Consider the following 21,789-nt stretch of genomic DNA (forward strand, 5'->3'; position numbering starts at 1 on the left):
AGAGGTGATTAAGGCAAGGCTCAAATCAGAAATATGAAGACGAGTAACCCCATCCAGAACAGACACTCATTCCTGTTATATTTTGCTGTCCAGTAGACCTTGTTTGCTACCAAACACAACTTTTCTTGTTTGTATTGTTCATTCACATTCATTCTCTCACTGTAATAGCAGAAAAAGAGAAGTTATAGCTGGGCATAAGCTAATGATCACAAAGCCAAGCAGTAGTCCCTAAATGTAATCTTATCTAATCATGGACAAGAGATGGTGCCCTTGAATCCTCATATCAAGCAAAGAAACCAATGAGATCCCATGACAGATGGCATTAAAGGCTAACAAGAAGACAACCGGAAAGCACAGGGACTCACTCACATCTCTTAGCAGAACTCATCCTACAAATTGATCTAAACTTTTTCTGGTATATTAGAATATTAATATATTAGAAGAACTAAATAACAGAAAGAGCCCTGCTTATTGTGATTGATGATGGTCTGGATTTTTCCTCATCTTTAGAGGTCTTATTAGAGCATGGCCAATATATATGTGTGTGTGTGTGTGTGTGTGTGTGTGTGTGTAAGCATACATACATACATACATACACACACACACATATATATTGGCCATGCTCTATATAGATATATAAAATAAAATCAAGTATCCCAACAAATCCCTTCCTCCCCAGTGCAAGCTTAATTATAGCCCTTTAAAAGCCATCTTAGATAAGAAGATCAGACAAATCTTTCTGGAGTCTGCACTGGCTTAAGTGATCCTTGGATGGGAGAGATTTTAGCAGTTAAGGAATATTTACCAAGACATTATGGTAGATATGGAAAGGATTTTTTTTTAAAAAAACTATCTCAGCCACAGAGGAATATCATGTATAGAATTGCTGTATTCCCTTGAGTATTGCATTGTGCAGTTGCAGAATTACAGACAGAACCGTATCAGGCACAATGATACCATTCTCTTGTACCACATGTTGAGAAAAGCGAATTTCTGTTACCTTAATTTGTATATGATTATTGTTAGGAATTACACCAAAAAGTACAAAAAAAAGACACTATTATGATTTATTTTTTAAAAAAAATATTAAAATCATGTTGTTTCTTAACAGGAACTGTTTATATGGGAAGTTATTACATTTCCCCTGCAGAAAGTTTTATATCTACAAAATGCAAAGTTTTGCATGTTCTACATCTGCAACATGATTGGCTCGTTTAAAAACAAAAACACCAAAGTTCTTTCTGTTACCTGTTGAAAATCATGTTTATCTTTAATAATAATAATATACGAAGGTGTTGAATAAATAATAAAGAAAAGAAAGACCCACTAATTGTGATTTCTTAGTGCACATATGTGATATTAGTTTCTTGGTTACCCCTAATCAAAAATAATTTCTTGACAAACATTATTATATGTTGTAGTCTTGTATATTTTAGTGATGAATCACAGAATCCTAGAGTAGGAGAGATCACAAGGACCATCCAGTCCAACTCTATTCTCCCAATGCAGGAACACCTAGTCAAAGCACTCCCAACAGTTGGCCATCTATCCTCTGCTTCAAAGCTCCCAGAGAAGGAGACTCCACCAAACTCCCAGGCAGCATATTCCACTACAGATCAGCATTAGAAATTTTTTTAAAATCTCCCATTCTCCTACACCAAGTGTTGGCTTGCATAATGTGATCTCTGATCAATATAACAATTGCATGTTTTATATATTCAGTTAAAGATTCTGCATGTTCAGATAAAAGTGAACCTGTTGAAGGCTTTCACGGCTGGAATCACTGGGGCGTTTGTGGTTTCCAGGCTGTATGGCTGTGTTCTAGCAGCATTGTCTCCTGATGTTTCGCCTGCATCTGTGGCTGGCATCTTCAGAGGAAATATTATAATTATTTGACAAATACAGGAATTTAATTCAGTTTATCAGCTTCCTTTTTTAGGCCCACTAGATGGCCTTTTAAAACATGGAATGTCTAAATAATCCTTTTGATTTAACTACATTTTTTTACTTTATGCTGAACTGTTTACAAAAATTCCAGGCAGGCTCAAGTAAACTTTCCTTGTATTGGCATGCATAAAGCATGTAATAACTGAACTGCTTTCCAAACAAGTTACTAATTTGCCACATATTGGTAAATGATCTTTCAGGGAAAAGCCCTCTAAAGTTCTGTTGTATTTTTTATCTGTAAAATGTCACCAATATCTGCAATTGTCAATGGTTATTAAACAAGCATAGCATTTGCCAACTATCTTTTTTATACCGTTTGGGGTGTGTATTACAACAAGCCTATCAGCTGCCAGTAGAAAGATATTACAACAAGCCTATCAGCTGCCAGTAGAAAAATTGGCAGTGAATATCATTCCAGTCTTGCCAGGGACAGAGTGGGTCCCCCCCCCCCCCCCAATGTAGATAAAATACTGTTGGTGCTAATATACAGCCTTCTTGAAAAAAGAAGATACATGGAAAGATTATACTTTGATTGCAGTGCAGCAGTCTTATATACGCTTATTGATAGCAAGACCCATAGATTACTGATGCTTGTTTCTTAGTAAATATTGATGAAATTGAATTGCATACCTCACTGGATTTTGGGAACTTATTTCTGAGTAAACCTGCATAGTATCATAATATTTGATTCCCTTTTTAAAATCATGTTTAAACGAAAGTGAGTCTTGCTGAAATCAGTGGGTCTTTCTTCCAAATCAACATATCTCTTAACACTGTTTTCTATAAAGAGATGACATATTAGCATCCTGATTGTGTTAGTTAAATATTTTTTTGATCATGAAGACAAAATAAAATAACCAAATTAGCACTTTAGATATATAAAACTACAAAATTACACAACTCCATACTACCCACTACAACTGAACTACAACTAAGCAACTATTTGTAACACCCCCCCCCCCCAGAAAATAACCCCTGTAATGCTCTACTCTTTAATTTTATTTTTAAAGATTTTTTTTCCCACCCTTTTGGAGTTTTATGCATCTTATCATGTATGACTGCTGTCACTTAAGTGCTATCTTTGTTCTAGCAGCAGCATTTTTAGGATATCCTATTGTTATACTGCAATCTAGCAGGTATATCTAGAATTTTTTGCAGTTTCACCAAGGATTGCGGAATACATATCTCTGAACAAACAGAGCAATGGTTTGTAATGCTAAGATATCTGTAGACAACACTGTATAACTTCACCAGGAGATGAGAAGAACATAGACATATATGCTATCTCAGCTTTCTTACCTAACTGACTAAAGATTACACAAATATAGAAGTATATAAATATAGCAGAGAGAGCCCAAAATATTTTCTTTCCCCCCACTTTTCATGTACAGTAATTGACTTGAGCGGTAGCTAAATTTTACTTCAAAAACAGTGTCAGCACAATATCTTATACTGCACATTAAAAAAGCAAGCCAGTTTAGTAAATATTGGTGAATTTTGTGGAACAGTAACTTTAAATGCATTCCCACTATAGAATCAATGCAATTTGGCATCACTATAACTGCTTAATGATATGGAATTGTGGGAGTTGTAGTTTTACAAGGTCTTTATTCTTTTATGCCCAAGAGTGCTGGTGCTTTACCAAACTACAAATTCCATGATTCCACAGCATCGAGCCATAGCAGTCAAAATGATGTCAAGCCTCATTAATTTTGCAGTGTAGATGCACCCTTTGACGTCCATCAATGGTTGCATGGTATAAGGTGGAACAGTGCCATCATCACCCACTTTATCATTTTCCCCCTCCTTATTCTTTCTAATGACAAGTTTGCCACTGAAAGATTTTCCTGGACCATTTATTTGAGCTGTATATAAGGGCATGTCTAGGCTGATTGAAACATCTAGATTATGTTCCTGTTCTTTCTGATTTTATACTAGATTTATTTATTTTATTTTTATTACATCACTTCTACCCCGCCCTTCTCACCCATCAGGGGACTCAGGGCGGCTTTAAAGTTAACAAACTGGAGGTACTGTATAAAATTTTCGATTGTATCATTAGTTGACAGATAACATTCAGGGACAGATAAAATATATGTGGCACTCCAAAATATTATTTGAAAAAAACAGGAACAAAAATCTGGACATTTTGGCCTTTTTTTAGTCTGGTGCACCCGAAGATGAGATATTTTCAGATATTATTTTGAAATACCATATATTACCTAATCTTTTCAGATTCTTTCCTCTTAGCATTTATAAATTCTCTGTATGCATATATATATATATATATATATATATATATATATATATATATATATATATATATATATATATTAAAATATTAAACTAGCCAGATGCCAGATTAATAAGTATGCCTTGGGCACAGGTTGAGGTCTGTGTTCCAACTACAGTAGAGTCTCACTTATCCAATGTAAACGGGCCGGCAGAACGTTGGATAAGCGAATATGTTGGATAATAAGGAGGGATTAAGGAAAAGCCTATTAAACATCAAATTAGGTTATGATTTTAAAAATTAAGCACCAAAACATCATGTTATACAACAAATTTGACAGAAAAAGTAGTTCAATACGCAGTATTGCTATGTAGTAATTACTGTATTTACGAATTTAGCACCAGAATATCACGATGTATTGAAAACATTGACTACAAAAATGCGTTGGATAATCCAGAACGTTGGATAAGCGAGTGTTGGATAAGTGAGACTCTACTGTATATATATACACCATAATCCACTTTAAAAGTTAGACTTAGGGCAGCACTGAATACAGGCAGTCCCCGGGTTATGAATAAGATCTGTCAGCTTGTTCTCAAGTTGAATGTGTATGTTAAGTTAGAAAAAGCACATGTTTAAGTGCAACTCCAACCATTTTTGTAAAGTTTTGGGTGGCTTAGGGACAGGTTAACACCCCTGGAGTGTTTATTTTGCTGTCTGTGCCCCTGTTCAGAAGATTTCACCCCACTTTCTGTCTCTATGATAATTGGATTTTGAAAAATTTGGGTTGTTGTGAAAACAAAGTTTGGTGATAAAGCTTCAGTGGAGACTTTTCCCCATGGTAACCCTTACAGGAGTTGAGTGAATTTCCTTTCCTAGGAGTAGTTTTCCGTTCACTTCCTGTTGTCTAACTACCTTTTGTATCCAGAAGTCGGATGTAAGCCAGATGTTTGTAATCCAGGGACTGTCTGTAGTCCAGATATTAGTTAATCATACTGTTTTAATTTTGTTATGCAGTTTGTGGACTACTATTTCAAATAGCATGGCTGTACATTGACTTACATAAAAGTATTATGCAGCTTTTAGAAAATATTTTTATTGTATCAGAAGCGACTTGAGAACATACTGTAAGTTGCTTCTGGTGTGAGAGAATTTGCTGTCTACAGAGACATTGCCCAAGGGATACCCGGATGTGTTACCATTGTTTTGGGAGGCCTCTCTCATGTCCCCACAATCTATAGCTAACAGATGGGAGCTCACCCTGTCTCGCAGATTCGAACTAGCAACCTTCAGGTCAGCAACCCAACCTTCAGGTCAGTAGTTCAGCTGGCACAAGGGTTTAACCCATTGTGCTCCCGCAAAAAATCCATAATCTGTTTTTTTCTATGTATTCCATTTTAGAAAACATTAGAAGAGAATTGAAGAGCGCCTTCTTTTCTAAAAAATCCATAATCTGTTTTGGGAGGGAAAGATTTCAGGAACTAAGTATCCTTCACATTTTTCCAGTCTTTCTCCCCAAGATTTTACTTATTTACTTATTAAGGATGTTCTGATCCAGTGCTCCAAACTTAAAATTTTGTTCTCCAGACATGCTAGACCTCTAAGATATAGGAAAAATGTTAAGGACATTTCCAACCCACATCCTTTTTTTGTTTCTGTTTTCTTTTTTGATTGACATATACATCATTCCATGGCTCCTGGAAATTGCTTCACCCACACTTAATGAAGTGTGGGTTTCTTAACTTTGATTTATATATTTCTGTTGAGTTAAGGGAGCCCCTGGTGGTGCAGCGGATTAAACCGCTGAGCTGCTGAACTTGCTGACCAAAAGGTCAGTGGTTCAAATCCATGGAGCGGGGTGAGCTCCTGCTGTTAGACCTAGCTACTGCCAACCTAGCAGTTTGAAAACATGCAAATGTGGGTAGATCAATAGGTACCGCTCTGGCGGGAAGGTAACAGCACTCCATGCATTCATGCTGGCCACATGACCTTGGAGGTGCCTACGGACAATGCCGGTTCTTCAGCTTAGAAATTGAGATGAGCACCGACCCCTAGAACTGGACACGACTAGACTTAATGTCAGGGGAAAACCTTTACCTTTACTATTAAGAATGAGGAAAAACTGCCGTAATATATGTAAGTGCACCTATTAACTTCCAAAAGCCACACAAACACTTGTCTATACCAGGTGCATATTTGTTTTGTTCCTAATTTTATTTATTAAAACATTGTATGCCTCCCTTTGCTAAAAATCTCAAGGCATTGTATAATAAAATATAATGGACCAATTAAAAACCACGTAAACAATAAAAATGATTCTAAAAGGCACAAACAATTTAATAAATTTCATTGGATTAAAGTTAGTTAAAATAATTTAAATCAACGTTTTGTCAAAGGCTTTTATGGCTGGAATCACAGGGTTGATGTGCGTTTTCTGGGCTATATGACCAAGTTCCAGGAGCATTCTCTCCTGATGTTTCGCCCACATTTGTGGCAGGCATCCTCAGAGGCTGTGAGGTATATTGAAAAACTAAGCAAGGGAGGTTGATGTATCTGTGGAATGTCCAGGGTGCGAAAAAAAACTCTTTGTCTGTTGGGGGCCAGTGTGAATGTTGCAATTAATCACCTTGATCAGCATTGAAAAGCCTTGCAGCTTCAAAGCCTGGTTAATTCCTACCTGAGGGAATTGTTGGGTGGTGTTAATTGGTCCTGTTTGTTTCATGTCTGGAATCCCCTGGTTTTCAGAGGAAATCAAGGCCAGCTAACACCTCCCAACAAAGAATTCCCTGAGGCAGGAATCAGCCAGGCTTTTCAATACTAATCAAGGTGATTAATTGCAACATTGACACTTGCCTCCAACAGACAAGAGTTATTTCTTCCACAGATATATAAGCCTCACTTGCTTAGTTTCCAACAGATCTCACAACTTCTGAGGATGCCTGTCATAGATGTGGGTGAAATGTCAGGAGAGAAGGCTTCTGAAACGTGGACATACAGCCCGGAAAACTCACAGCAACCCAATTTAAATCAGATTAAAGCCAGGCACACATATGGCTTTGATATTTTCATTGGGCACAAGAATTGCACCAATATTGATGCCCATTGAGCCTTTTAGGAGGGGCTATTCCACATCTGGGATGCCACAACCAAGGGTTCTCAGCCTGTGGGTCCCCCGATGTTTTGGCCTTCAACTTCCAAAAATCCTAACAGCTGGTAAATTGGCTGGGATTTCTGGGAGTTGTAGGCCAAAACACCTGGGGGCCAGAGGTTGAGAACCACTGCTCTGCACTGTAAAATTAATGCAGTTGAACTGCCAAGGCTCAATGCTATGGAGTCATGGGAGTTGTAGTTTTGCAAGGTGTGCAGTCTCCTCCGCCAAAGAGTGCTGATTTATTTATCATGTCAGAAGCGAACCGAGGGTACAATTTGTAATGTATTTGAAACCGCAAACAAAGTTTAAAAAAAAAACACAAAGTTTAGTATCATTTGGTATGATACTAAATGTCCTTTGACCTGTAGCTGACCACTTGCAGTGCCTCTAGTGTTGCTGTAAGAAGGTCTTCCATTGATCTGGAGAACAAGCCTTACGAGGAGCGGCTGAAAGAGCTGGGCATGTTTGTCCTGCAGAAGAGAAGGCTGTGAGGAGACATGAGGGCCGTGTATAAATATGTGAGGGGAAGTCATAGGGAGGAGGGAGAAAGCTTGTTTTCTGCAGCTCTGGAGACTAGGAGGTGGAACAACAGCTTCAAAGTACAGGAAAGGAGATTCCACCTGAACATTAGGAAGAACTTCCTCACTGTGAGAGCTGTTTGGCAGTGGAACTCTCTGCCCCAGACTGTGGTGGGGGCTCCTTCTTTGGAGGCTTTTAAGCAGAGGCTGGATGGCCATCTGTCGGGGCTGCTTTGAGTGTGATTTTCCTGCTTCTTGGCGGCGGCGGCGGGGGGGGGGGGGGTTGGACTGGATGGCCCATGAGGTCTCTTTCAACTATAGGATTCTATGATTGTGCATAGACTGCACTGTAATAGGTGGTCTGTGGTTTGCTGATGCCTCACAAAAACTACAACTCCCTGGATTCCATAGCTTTAAACCATGGGAGTTTCCAGTGTTATCTTACTGCATTTATGCAGCCCAAGTTTCGGTTTCGTATTCAGGAAATGTTCTGCTTATTCAATTGCAATTACAAGCTTCAGGGAAGGCCAAGAAAGGGTTAAGCCGAGTTCCACCTAATTGTTCTTCTTCCTGGTCATCGCGTAAAGTTTTAAGCCTTTTCCTCTTGGGCGAACAGGGGAACAGGAGCATTTCTCTTTCCTTGCTGCTGTTCTTCCCTTTAACCCTAAGTCACCCAGTGGAGGAGCGGGCGGAGGGGAGGAGAGAGAGAGACATTTTGGCCTTCTCGGTCTTCATTCATGATTTTGACAGCTGGAGGAGAGAGAGAAAAGAGAGAGAGAGAAGAAAAAAAAAACCCGGCTCTGGAGAGTGCGATCCTGCCAACAAGCCTGCCCTGGCTTCTGATTGGCGGAGTGTCAGGGAGCGATTTGAATATTCAATGAGCCCCTTTGGAAGCCAGGTTCGGTGGGTGACATTCGTGAAATGCGCTGGAGGGGGAGGAGGAGGGGCGGCGGGGAAGCGCTCGCGTCCGATTGGCGGGTTGGCAGGGAGCGATTTGAATATTCAATCAGCCCCTTTTAAGGCAAAGATTCAGTGGGTGACATTTGTGAAAGGAAAGAGGGCGCTGGAGAGGAGGAGAAGGATGGGCTTCGCTTCCTGGATGCAGCCTCCTCCTCCTCCGTCGTCCGCGCAGTTGACGTGCAAACTTTTAAGGTGGGGAGGCTGGCACTCGTTCTTAAGGTGGACTGGATGAGACAGAGGGGGAGGGAGGGAGGGAGGGAGGGGGGAAAGGGCGTGGGTAGGTACCACAGGGGAGAATGTATTTCAAGGGGAGATGTAGAGGAGAGGGGGCGGGACCAGCTCTGGCTGGCAACTTTTTTTGTGGAATTCTGCCGGCGCGTCCTTAAGCGGCGGCGCCACCTTAAGACAAAAAAAAAAGGTGCCTGATGACTACTTTTCTCGTTACATTGTAGCAGCGGAAAGAATGTCGGCGCGGGCCGCGGGTGACGTCAGGGGGGAGCAACGCAGAGCGGCGGCGAACAGGCAGCAGCAGCAGCAGCAATCCCAGCGGCGGGCCCGGCCTGGAGGAGGAGGAGGAAGCGGAGGAGGAGGAGGAGGGGAGAGCGGCCTCGGCCCCGCTGCCTCTGCCGCCGCCACCACGACGCTGCCGGCCAATACGGGGACCCCGGCGGGCCCCAGCAGCAGCAGCGCCGCCATGGCCACCAGCGGCGGGGAGCGCCGGTCCCTGCCCAGCCCCGAGGCCATGCTGGGGCAGCCCTGGAGTCACTGGGTCGACGCCGCCAAACTTCACGGGAACAACGACGGTGAGGCTCTGGCGGAAGGAAAACATGGGGTTAAAACCTAAGGGGGTGGCGAGGGAGAGGACACAGGAGGAATCCCCATAATAATGATAATAATAATCCCCATCATAATGTCCCAGGCATGAGGTCTGTAAAGCAACAAGGGGTTACCACCATTGGGAAGGCACCCAGGAAATAGCCATTTAGAAAAAATGAGAAATCTGTTTCAGGCACGAGGTCTGGGGGGACAGCCACAACCTCAACCTTTGGCCAGCAGCAAGGGGTTAGCTAAAGCCACTGGCTTCCTCTGAGGAGAAAAGGGGGAGGGTAGGGAATGGGTTTAATATAGGGTGTTCTGCATTTGTGTGGCCATGTTCCAGAAGTATTCTCTCCTGACGTTTCGCCCACATCTATGGCACGCATCCTCTGAGGTTGTGAGATGAACGAGAGGTTTTCAGAACCTCACAACCTCTGAGGATGCCTGCCATAGATGTGGGTGAAACATCAGGAAAGAATGCTTCTGGAACATGGCCATGCAGCCCAGAAAATGCACAAGAACCCAGTGAATTCCGGCCATGAAAGTCTTTGACAACACGTTTTTAATATATGTGTGTATGAATGTACAGTAGAGTCTTCACTCATCCAACGTTCTGTATTATCCAGCGCAATTGCCTTTTAGTAGTCTATGTTTTTGTAGTCAATGTTTTCAACACATTGCGATGTTCTGGTGCTAAATTAGTAAATACAGTAATTGCTACATAACATTACTGTTTATTGAACTGCTTTTTATGTCGATTTGTTGTAAAACATGATGTTTTGGTGCTTAATTTGTAAAATCGTAACGTAATTTAACGTTTAATAGGCATTTTCTTAATCCCTCCTTATTATCCAACATTTTCCCGTATCCAACATTCTGCTGGCCCATTTATGTTGGATAGCGAGAGTCTACTGTATGTGTATATATATGTGCATATGCATATTTGTCTCAGACATAGGACACAGCAACAAGGGGTTCAAACCATTGGGAAATAGCATTTAAAAATGTCCCAGACAGGTGGTCTGTGGGAGAGAATAGGAGACAGCAACAACCACTAGACTCCTGTGGAGAGAGTGAGGAAGAGGAGAAACAGGAAATAAACAGTTTTAAAATAAAAATAATCTACCCCCAAGATTAGGTCTTGAAGAGGCAGCATCAGGGGGTTAAAACCATTTAGCCTATGTATAAAATTTATTTATCATACTTGTATCCCACCTTTTTCAACCCCGGAGGGGACTCAAGGTGGCCTTACAAAGACAACAGCTCAATGCTGCATGTATACATACATCAATGAATAAACAAAACATTAAAACCAACCAATTAAAATATAACATTAAAATAAGAATTAAAATCACATAATCCACATTATAGTCCAAGGCCACTACGGGTTATTGTTAAATTAGTTTATAGTCTATTATTGCAGTGCTCCCATTATTGACCAAAAGCCTGGTTCCAAAGTCATGTTTTTAGTTGTTTTCTGAAGACCAGGAGGGAGGGGGGAAATCTAATATCACTGGGGAGGGAGTTCCACTGCCGATTGACCACTACTGAGAAGGCCCTGTCTCTCGTCCCCACCAGTCGCTCTTGCGAAGGTGGTGGGAACGAGAACAGGGCCTCCCCTGATGATCTTAACTTCCGAGGTGGGTCCTAGAGGGAGATATGTTTTGACAGGTAAGCTTTATAAGTAAGAGCCAGCACTTTGAATTGTGCTCAGAAGCAGACTGGCAGCCAGTGGAGCTGACAATAATATCCAGGTGGCATGCTCCCTGAATGCCGCTCCAGTGAGCAATCCAGCTGCCACCCATTGGACCATTTGAAGTTTCTGGACAGTCTTCAAAGGCAACCCCACATAGAGCGTGTTGCAGTAATCTATTTGGGATGTAACAAGGTGTGTGTGTATGTATATGTATGTATATATATATACAGTAGAGTCTCATTTATCCAAGCTAAACGGGCCGGCAGAAGCTTGGATAAGCAAATATCTTGGATAATAAGGAGGGATTAAGGAAAAGCCTATTAAACATCAAATTAGGTTATGATTTTACAAATTAAGCACCAAAACATCATGTTATACAACAAATTTGACAAAAAAGTAGTTCATTGCGCAGTAATGTTATGTTGTAATTACTGTATTTACGAATTTAGCACCAAAATATCACGATATATTGAAAACATTGACTACAAAAATGGCTTGGATAATCCAGAAGCTTGGATAAGCGAAGCTTGGATAAGTGAGACTCTAGTGTGTGTGTGTGTGTGTGTGTGTGTGTATATATATATATATATATATAACACATATACATACATACATACATACAGGACACAGCAAGAAAGGGTTCAAATCATTGGGAAATACCTTTTAGAAATGTCCCAGACAGGAGGTCTGTGGGAGAGAGGAGCAGACAGCAACAACCACTGGACTCCTGTAGAGAGAGAGAGAGGAGGAGGAGACACAGGAAATAACCAGTTTTTAAAATAAAAAATAATCTGCCCCCAAGATTAGTTCCTGAAGGGGCAGCATCAGGGATTAAAACCATTAGCCTATATATAATGATAATAGAAATAGTAATAATAATTTAAAAAATCTTTATTTGTACTTCGCCGCATATAAACCACAAGACAAAATATACAGATATGCAAGTATAAATATATAACATAAGTATAAACACAACAATACATATAAAATCCCAGTTAAAATTGTAAAAATTATTTAAAAAATTCCTATAATTCAGTAGGACCTGCGAATAAACTGGCTATCTGCAAGACAAAGTGTGGCGTGGTATAGTGGATGGGTCATCGGGCTGGCCTGATTATACAGGGTCAAAGGCCTTTCTAAAGAGCCAAGTTTTTCTACTTGCCGAAAAGGCTTGAAGGGTGGGGGCTAGTCTAGTTTCTTTAGAGAGGGTATTCCAGAGCCAGGGAGCGACTACTGAGAAGGGCCTCTCTCTCTCGTCTCCACCAACTGTATTTGAGACAGTGTTGGGACTGAGAGAAGGGCCTCCTCAGGAAAGCTCAGTGCCCGTGCTGGTTTTTTAGAAGGAGCTGCGGTCTCAAAGATAGGTTAGACCCAAAGTGTATAGGGCTTTATAGGCAATCACCTGCACTTTGAATTAGGCCCGGAAACTTGTCGGAAGCCAGTGGAGCTGCTTTAGGAGGGGCATGTTGTGCTCCCTAAAGCTCGCCCCAGTTAGTAATCTGGCTGTCAACCTTTGCACTAACTGCAGTTTCCAAGTTGCCTTCAGAGGCAGCCCCACGTAGAGTGCATTACAGTAGTCCATTCTGGATGTAACTAGGACATGGACCACCGTGGTCAAGTCAGACTGACAGGAGGTCTTGAGAGAAGGAAAGAGCAACAATTATTGGGATCCTGTGGAGAGAAGGAGGTGGACCCAACATTTTAAAAAATCTGACCCTGACACACACGTTTGCATGGGAAAACAGTAAGTGGGTAAACCCATTGGAAAAGGAGACTCAGGATATAGCCAAGGTTTTTTAAAATTATGTCCCAGATACAAGGTTTAGGTAGGGACAGCAGCAATCACTGAGTTTGTCTGGAGAGGGAAGGGACTCAGAATGTAGGCCTTTTATTTGTTAAAAAATTAAAGAAGATGTGATGTCTGGGAATGAAAAAAGCAAGAACCATTGTCTCCTGTGGAGAAAGGAAGATGAACAAAAAGGTGGCCATTGTTTAATGGGGGCAACAACAAGAGGTTAAAATCATTGGGAGGGGACCAAGGAACTAGCCAAAAATATTGAAATTGTCCCCAACAGGTGGTTTGAGGGAAATAACAACAAGCATTGGAGAGGGGATGCAAGAGACAACCTATATATCCCATACATGAGGGCTGTGAGCAGGAGAGGAACAGCAACAACCATTAGGCTACTGTGGGGAGTGGAGAGCCCAACACAAAAAACATCCGTCCTGCATGTGAGTTTTAGAGACATGGAGATAGCAACAAGAAATTAAAAACCATTGAAAGAGGACTAAGAAAACAGCCCAAACATTTTTTTTTCAAAAAAATTGTCCCAGAAACAAGGTCTCATGAGAGAGCAACTAATGACCAGCAGCAAGGTGTTAAAATCATTGAGCTCCTGTGGTGTGAAGGAGGCAACCCAAGAGGTAGCATAAAATACCTCTTGGGTATTTTATTGTCCCAGACACGATGTGAGAAAGGGACAGCACAAAGAAGTTAAAATCATTGGATTCCTGGAGAGAACCCAAAATTGAGATAACTCCATCTCAGACATAAGATGTAGAGGGAGACAACAGCAAGGGGCTTAAACCTTTGGGTGGAGACCCAGGAAATAGCCAAAAAAATAAAAGAAATCTGTCCCAGACAGTTTCTTGGTTGGAGTCGTCGTGGACAACAAGTTAAACATGAGCCAACAATGTGATGCGGCAGCTAAAAAAGCCAACGGGATTCTGGCCTGCACCAATAGGAGTATAGCGTCTAGATCCAGGGAAGTCATGATCCCCCTCTATTCTGCCTTGGTCAGACCACACCTGGAATACTGTGTCCAATTTTGGGCACCGCAGTTGAAGGGAGATATTGACAAGCTGGAAAGTGTCCAGAGGAGGGCGACTAAAATGATTAAGGGTCTGGAGAACAAGCCCTATGAGGAGCGGCTTAAAGAGCTGGGCATGTTTAGCCTGCAGAAGAGAAGGCTGAGAGGAGACATGATAGCCATGTACAAATACGTGAAGGGAAGTCATAGGGAGGAGGGAGCAAGCTTGTTTTCTGCTGCCCTGCAGGACACGGAACAATGGCTTCAAACTAGAGGGAAGGAGATTCCACCTGAACATCAGGAAGAACTTCCTCACTGTGAGGGCTGTTCGACAGTGGAACTCTCTCCCCCGGGCCGTGGTGGAGGCTCCTTCTTTGGAGGCTGTTAAGCAGAGGCTGGATGGCCATCTGTTGGGGGTGCTTTGAATGCGATTTCCTGCTTCTTAGCAGGGGGTTGGACTGGATGGCCCATGAGGTCTCTTCCAACTCTACTATTCTATGATTCTATGATTCTAAATAGGAGTAACCTTTGGGATTCTGTGGAGAGAGGGACTATTTTTTTATAAAACTATTTTTAAAAAAATTAATCTAAAATTGGAGATCTTTGGGAGACAGCAAAAACCACTGATTTCTTGTAGAGGGAGGAAGACACCCAGGAAAAAGCCAAGTTTTTTAAAAAAATAAATCTGTCTTAAACACAAGGTCTTGGGGAGTACATCAGCAAGTGGTTAAAATCATTGGATTCCTGCAGAGAGAGGAACCAAGAAATAACCATTAAAAATGTGTCCCAGACATAAGTTCTTGGAGGGTTCAGGGGGGAGGGAGGGGACCCAGGCGGTAGTCATTTTTAAAATCTGTTCCAGATACAAGGGATGGGAAAAATCCAGCAAGAATAGTCAGATTTCATTCTGGTGCAACTCCCAATTGTGGTCTGCATCGTGGACATTATCCTTCCTGTGTCCCTGACAAGATGTTACCTAGTTCACGGGTGTAGGTATATCCTGCTTTTTAAGGTACCCCTCGGGATGTATCTGAATAGCATAAATGTACTTGACACCTCTTGAACTGCCATGGCTTAATGTTATGCAATCCTGGGATTTGATTAGACATCAGCACTCTTTGGCAGAAAAGGGTAAAGATCTTGTAAAATTACAGTTCCAATGATTCCATAGTGTTGAGTCATGGCAGTTTGAGTAGTGTCCAGTTGGATTGATTTGGGTGTACCTTTAGTCGGGTCCTACAGTTATTTGGGCTCATGTGACCAAACTATTTCCAGATGTGTTGTTTTGATTTGAAACACATCCAGTTTTGCCATTTTTGTTTACAGGTATGTGAAATCACTTAGATTCTCTCTTCACCATAAAAACATTCAATTATATCAAGCTAAAGCACCATACACCGAGGAGCCAAATTTTTGACTTATTTGTAAATGTGGATTTCATTTCTCAAGTTACAATGAATGTATTACGACATCATGATCTACATTATGGAAGTCATGTATGCCTCCAGGTGGTGTGATACAGCTCCCAATCTTCCTCACCATTGGGATAAGGCTGCTGGGTCTTGCAATTAAACATTTGATGTGTCTCATGACAAATTTAGTGCACTATTTATGAGTAGGCCTAGATTCAGTGTTCTCAGCCTATTTCTCTTCTGCCTGTTTCCACTTTTAATTAACTACAATTTATCGTATTATTGGGAATGAGAAATTGCTGTCAATATTAACTGTAGTTAATTTAAAGAAAAGCAACTTTGACTCATGGTTTGTAAAGCCGATTTGCTTAAAACACCCATGGTTTATAATGTTAGCCTCGATTCCTGCATTGACACAGGAAGCTGTGGTTGATTTAAAGCTGAAGCTTCCAAGCTCTTCCTCCTGAACTGTATGGGAGCCAGAAAGGCATGAATATATGAGTCAAGGGAGAGTCTAAGGCTCTTCTACATTGTGCTAAACCATAGTTTAATATAATGTTTGAATGAGGCTATTTTCATTAACTGGTATGTTTCTATGCTGGCAACATCAGTGCCAGTTGCTATCTATGGGAGAGACTTAGTCCTGGGGGGTGCTACTACAAAGATACTCTCCGCCTTGTCACAAGATAATAATCTTAATCTGGAATAATGTATGTAGAATAATCACCCTTAGCTATTTTAGGACATACATAAATTGGCATAGAAGGATGCATACCTTCCTGTACTTGCATCCTAAGCAATAATTTGATTTATTTGTTGGGCTTGCTACAGTAGTTACATGTATTTGAAGTGCACATTTCTTTATAGATGGTTTTTGCATTATAAATTTGTTTTCTTTCTCAAATCAAGTCACACTCCATTGAGATATGGAGAAAGGGATTTGTTTGGCAGATTTTACAGGCAAGTCTGTTTTCTATCTAATCTTTCACTGAATATTTTGGATTAGAAATACAAAAAATTGATGACATTGTTATGTAGCCAACTAGCCACTTTTCCACAAGAACTCAGGAGACTAAACTTTCTCTTGCATTTGTTGTCATATTTACACAGGAGCAGCCTTAGAAGAAAGCTTCAAGGAATATGGAAAAAACCGAGAAGCAATGCGACTCTGTAGAGAAGGTGAGTTTGGTGTGCAGAGGTGTCCTCATTCATGGGATAGTCATTTAAATGTATGGATACAGAGGCAGAATGTTGTATAATTGTATCTGTCTGAAAACATTATTTTACACACGTTAAAGAAGTTAAGCCAGTGTTTCAGATGATTGCTTTGTATCCATTGTATTGCTTAGTTTAGTGACCAATTTTACATGTGAATACATTGAACTACATGTATGCTTACTATGTATCATGCTATGTCTATTCTTTGGCCTAAATCTTGTCCACTGGTCATGAGATTAAGTACTCTGTTATTCTTGAAGGCTCAGAGTCTTTAGTGGATACCATGGCTGCTACTGAATAGAAGAGGTATCTTTTTGGACATCTATTCATTTCCTTTGTTTTATAGAAGCAAAAAACCCCCAGAGAAAGGGCATTTCATGCTATATGGTTATAGCATCAGGATTTCACTTTAACTGATGCTGCTGTGCTTATGGGATTTGTAGTCTGGTGGGGCCCTAGAAGTCTTTAGCTGAGAATTATAAATGTCTTTTGCTAAACTGCACAACTCAGGTTTCCAGTGAATGAAATTGTGACAGATGATGTTTCCACGTTATAATGGTATAGTTGTGTAGTGTGAAAGACCCCTTAATAGAAGACTCATAGCCACATGTGGCCAAACCCAGGTCTCAGGACTCTTGGGATGGAAACTGTTAATTTTCATCTATACAGTTCATCATATTTCTCACAGTGATCAACTGGGCACCTGTTGGAAGTCCACAAGTCTGGCATAAGGTCATTGTCTGTCTCTCATTCTTCTTCTCAGCAGCTAATAGTCAGAAGCATGCTTTCTCTGACACTGGAGGTAGTTTATCGCGGTCATGAGTATTAGCAATTGATAATAATATCTTCTGTGATTTTTTTCAGTTCTCACTTTAAAACTGTCCAACTCAACAGTCATGTCTGCATATTGTGGTTTCACATTCTTGTAATCTACGTCCAATATCTTGCCTCTGGTTTCCCCTGTGTCTTGCACTGTTCAGTTTCATAGGAGGATCCTAGATTCTAATATTATAAGGGAGGTAAATGTATAGCAGGAGTACTGAAAAGTTGCAGTTAATGTAGGTTACCAAAGAACGTTGTAAAGTAATCGATTCATGTATATTTTATCACTTTGTCATGTCTAAATCAGTCATTGGCGACATATTGACAGCATGAAAGAATGAAAGAACCAACTCTCCATTTTACAAAAGTTGCATTGCCTGTTTACTTTAGAGATGGCTTTATTGCTACTCAGCGATTAGCTACAGTTAACATTTTGGTAACTATTTATGAGTATTTCGACCAGTATTTTGTCTTTATATTATGCTTTTTGAGGCATTGAAAGCTTCACTTGTGTAAATTGGGTTTAAATGGCTGAGTTTGGATTATTATACCTCAAATTAAATAAGCTGGGATATGAACAAGCCTTTTGGATTCACATAAAGCCCATTTGCTCTACATGGATCCCTTTGTGTAAATGAGTTAATAAGCCAGGTGAGTCTTTCATTGACAGGTTTTCACCTCTACCAGGAAGCACTGCTTGGTGATTTCAGAGCAATTTATTTTGAATCTCGGTTTGTTTCAACATAGTTAACCATAGCATCTTCATTCAGACCAAATGGGAGCCTTTAATAAATAAAGGACTTCTTAGTTTGTATGTTTAAATGTATGAGGGACAGAGAGTCTGCAGTCAAATAGCTTATTAAACTGGGAAACAATTGTGCAAGCTTGGCCATTTTGATGGGCAATGTAACATTCACTGGAAAGAGAAGGATCCATTTCTGTAAGTAGCTGCTTCTGGATGTCATATAGGAGATAAGGTATAGAAAGGTGTGAAAGCAGTGTGTGTAGTCAATGTTGTGTGCACAGTATATACATATAATTCCCATTTTGCAATATGCATTTGTTTTCTGGAAGATCACAATTGGAACATGCAATATCTTCATAGGAAATTGCTCAGTGTCATGGCAGAATTGAAATAATATTTGAGGAGCTTTCCAGAATAGAAGGCTAAGTTATGGGGCTCAGAAAAAAATTGCTGGTACTACATTTAAACCTGCTATGGTTGTGGCAGATTCAATGCATGTAGTTCCTTCTCTTCACTTCTGCCTCTTCACTTTATCCTCACAACAGTCCTGAAAGGTAGCAACTTTCAGGACAGTTGTGAAAGGGACATATAGGCCCATGATAAATCTTAAGTGAACTTTGTGAAAATGACTGAGGATTTGAACGTAGGTCTCTCTTCTATTCTTAATCTGTAGCAGCTGCTAGGTATAATGACTTATAGAGTAGTGGTGCATAGATTTACTCATCTCTATATTACTTGTTGATGTTTTTTGTCTTGACAAGAACTAGGTTTTATAATTTTGAAGCATTGTAACTTTTTGAAGTTTTGAGCAAACTTATAAAGTTCTATTTAGGAAAATAACATTTTTACAGTGTATAAAAGTAAAGAATAGTGATTGAGATGAGAGCATATACCTTGAGGAAACTTATGCATATAATGCATATAATATGTGTAACAATAATAAGCAAAGTTCATAAAGTAAAGCATGCATAATTCTAATTAGATCTTCTATGCTTGAAATATAATCTTATACTTGTTATCTTATTGATAATCCTTTCAATTGCTCTCCAAAACTAAAGTTACCTAATGGATATGATAATTTGGTTATCATAGTCTATTTTGAAATGATACAACTTTGTCAGTTTACAATCTGTGATATGAATATTTTTTAAAAAATGAAATAGTGCTAAGAATAAATATACAGTAGAGTCTCACTTATCCAACACTCGCTTATCCAACGTTCTGGATTATCCAACACATTTTTGTAGTCAATGTTTGCAATATATCATGATATTTTGGTGCGAAATTCGTAAATACAGTAAATACTACGTAGCATTACTGCGTATTGAACTACTTTTTCTGCCAGATTTGTTGTATGACATGATGTTTTAGTGCTTAATTTGTAAAATCATAACCTAATTTGATGTGTAATAGGCTTCTCCTTAATCTCGCCTTATTATCCAACATATTCGCCTATCCAACATTCTGCCGGCCCGTTTATGTTGGATAAGTGAGACTCTACTGTATATGTTAGTTCTCTGGGATAAGAAGCATTTGCAGAGACACTATCAACTCTTTTATCTGTTTTTGTGATATGTCATGCCATTCCATATTTAAAGAAAAAAGGTTCTCAAATGTGTTTCCATATGGAGATCAATAATTTTAATCTTCTAAAATATTACTACAACAATATGTTTGCTATAAACCATTTTGCAAAATCTCCATGTAAATAATGAAAGATACGTGTTTTAAAGCCTCAAAAGTAAAAATCAATTATTTTTACTTGTGTGCCTTACTGTTACTGTAGTTATTCTAGAGAAGTGTCCATGTCAATATTGGTAAAAATGTTGAGGATCTAATACTGACATCTGCTTCATGATGTGTGTAATGAGCTGAAAGACATATCCCAGTAGCCCATAATGCTTGTAAATAAGTATAAATCTCTGTTTGTAGAAGGGTGAACTGGACTTGAAAGTGACATGTTGGCTCTATTTTCTTGTAAGTTTCTGTTGCTTCTTGGCCAGAGTTCCTACTATAATTGTAGTTTTACATAATTAAATAATATAGTGATTGTGTTTATATAATAGTATATACAGAAAGCATTTATTAACAGGTAGAGAAATCTTAAAATTCTAGCATTTTCTTTTAGTTGCCTAAATCAGTAAAAGAACTTTCTCAATGAGAGGCATAATATAATGCAGATTAAGTATCCCTTATTTGGAATTCTGAAAGATTGCCCACCCTCTGATTCGCTGGGGTTATGGGGACAGAATCCCACAAGTACGTGAAAAACTGCAAATGAAGAAACTGCTATTTTTTTTAACCTAAGAGAAACACCTCTCTAGGAATTTCTAGGCCTTGAAAGGTGTTCTCTCTAGAAATCTCTGCGTCCTCTAGCAAGACTGGAGAAAGTTGACCACAGAGTCACACTGAAGGACCTAGAGAACCTTAGATAAATATTCTATTTAGGTTGTTGTGTGTTTTCCGGGCTGTATGGCTGTGTTCCAGAAGCATTCTCTCCTGACGTTTCACCCACATCTGTGGCAGGCATCCTCAGAGGTTGTGCGGTACTGCCCGAAAAACTTACAACAACCCAGTGATTCCGGCCATGGAAGCCTTTGATAACACGTTCTCTTTAGGATCTGTAGCACAACTCTGTGGAACGGCTGCTGGAAGCCGACGATACAATTGCACTGTAGAGATTTTAAAAATTAAACTCATGAGTAATCAAATCTGCAAAAGTCAGAATTGCAAATGTGGAGGGATGACTACACATCCAAAATTGTCCACACATGGGTAGCAGAGGTATTGTTACCTTGTTTTCTAGTGTTTACATAAACTTTTGTTTTGTGCATAAAATTATTACACAACATAGTGTAGAAAATTACCACCATGCTATGTGTGTATGGTGTGTATGAACCATAAATAAATTTTGTGTTTGGATATGGGTCCCCCTTCTAAGGTGCCTCATTATGTATATGTAAATATCCCAACATTTGAAATAATTCAAATGAAAGAACATTTCTGGTCTTAGGCTTTTCAAATGAGGGATACTCAACCTGTATTTAAAAACAATCCCCATATTTACAAATGCATGTGGTTACCATGCATATATTCATGATGTGCCAGAGCACTAGCTGCAATTCTGCAGAGTTACATTCTGAATCAGGTCACACTCCTGTAGGGACTGATGCTTAGTGTGGTGGTACTCTTGGATTCATCCCTGTTACTACAAATCCATGGCAAAGAACCCCTTACCACCGTTTTCATTTACAAGCATTCCTGGTCAGTTATAATCTGGTCGCACTGATCAGAGCTTTAGACTATTTTACGATTTCTGTGATTATGATTGCATTATGATTTCTTTCTCTTGGTTTGGAGATTTTAACTAGAGTAGAATACAAGCCACTAGGCTGCTTAATGAGGCCTCCTGCAACATATATATTACTCCTTTTGATAAAAATGTGTACTGAGCAGTGTTA

The 21,789-nt window shown here is 39.9% G+C and overlaps 1 protein-coding gene across 2 annotated transcripts in view; it reads left to right on the forward strand.

Moving 5' to 3' along the window:
• atxn7 (ataxin 7) overlaps positions 1-21,789 on the forward strand; it is a 150,980-nt gene that overhangs the window by 28,992 nt on the left and 100,199 nt on the right. Inside the window, exons 1-3 of one of the 2 annotated variants that reach the window (XM_062969680.1) lie at positions 7,112-9,001; positions 9,262-9,612; positions 16,654-16,722. In XM_062969680.1, coding sequence (XP_062825750.1) covers positions 9,273-9,612; positions 16,654-16,722 — 409 coding nt within the window. In that variant the 5' untranslated portion in view covers positions 7,112-9,001; positions 9,262-9,272. Of the gene's footprint in view, positions 1-7,111; positions 9,002-9,261; positions 9,613-16,653; positions 16,723-21,789 lie in introns of those variants that run through there. The other variant, XM_062969679.1, reaches the window with a different exon arrangement.

Source organism: Anolis carolinensis, chromosome 2 (assembly GCF_035594765.1).
Source record: "Anolis carolinensis isolate JA03-04 chromosome 2, rAnoCar3.1.pri, whole genome shotgun sequence".
NCBI lineage: Eukaryota > Metazoa > Chordata > Lepidosauria > Squamata > Dactyloidae > Anolis > Anolis carolinensis.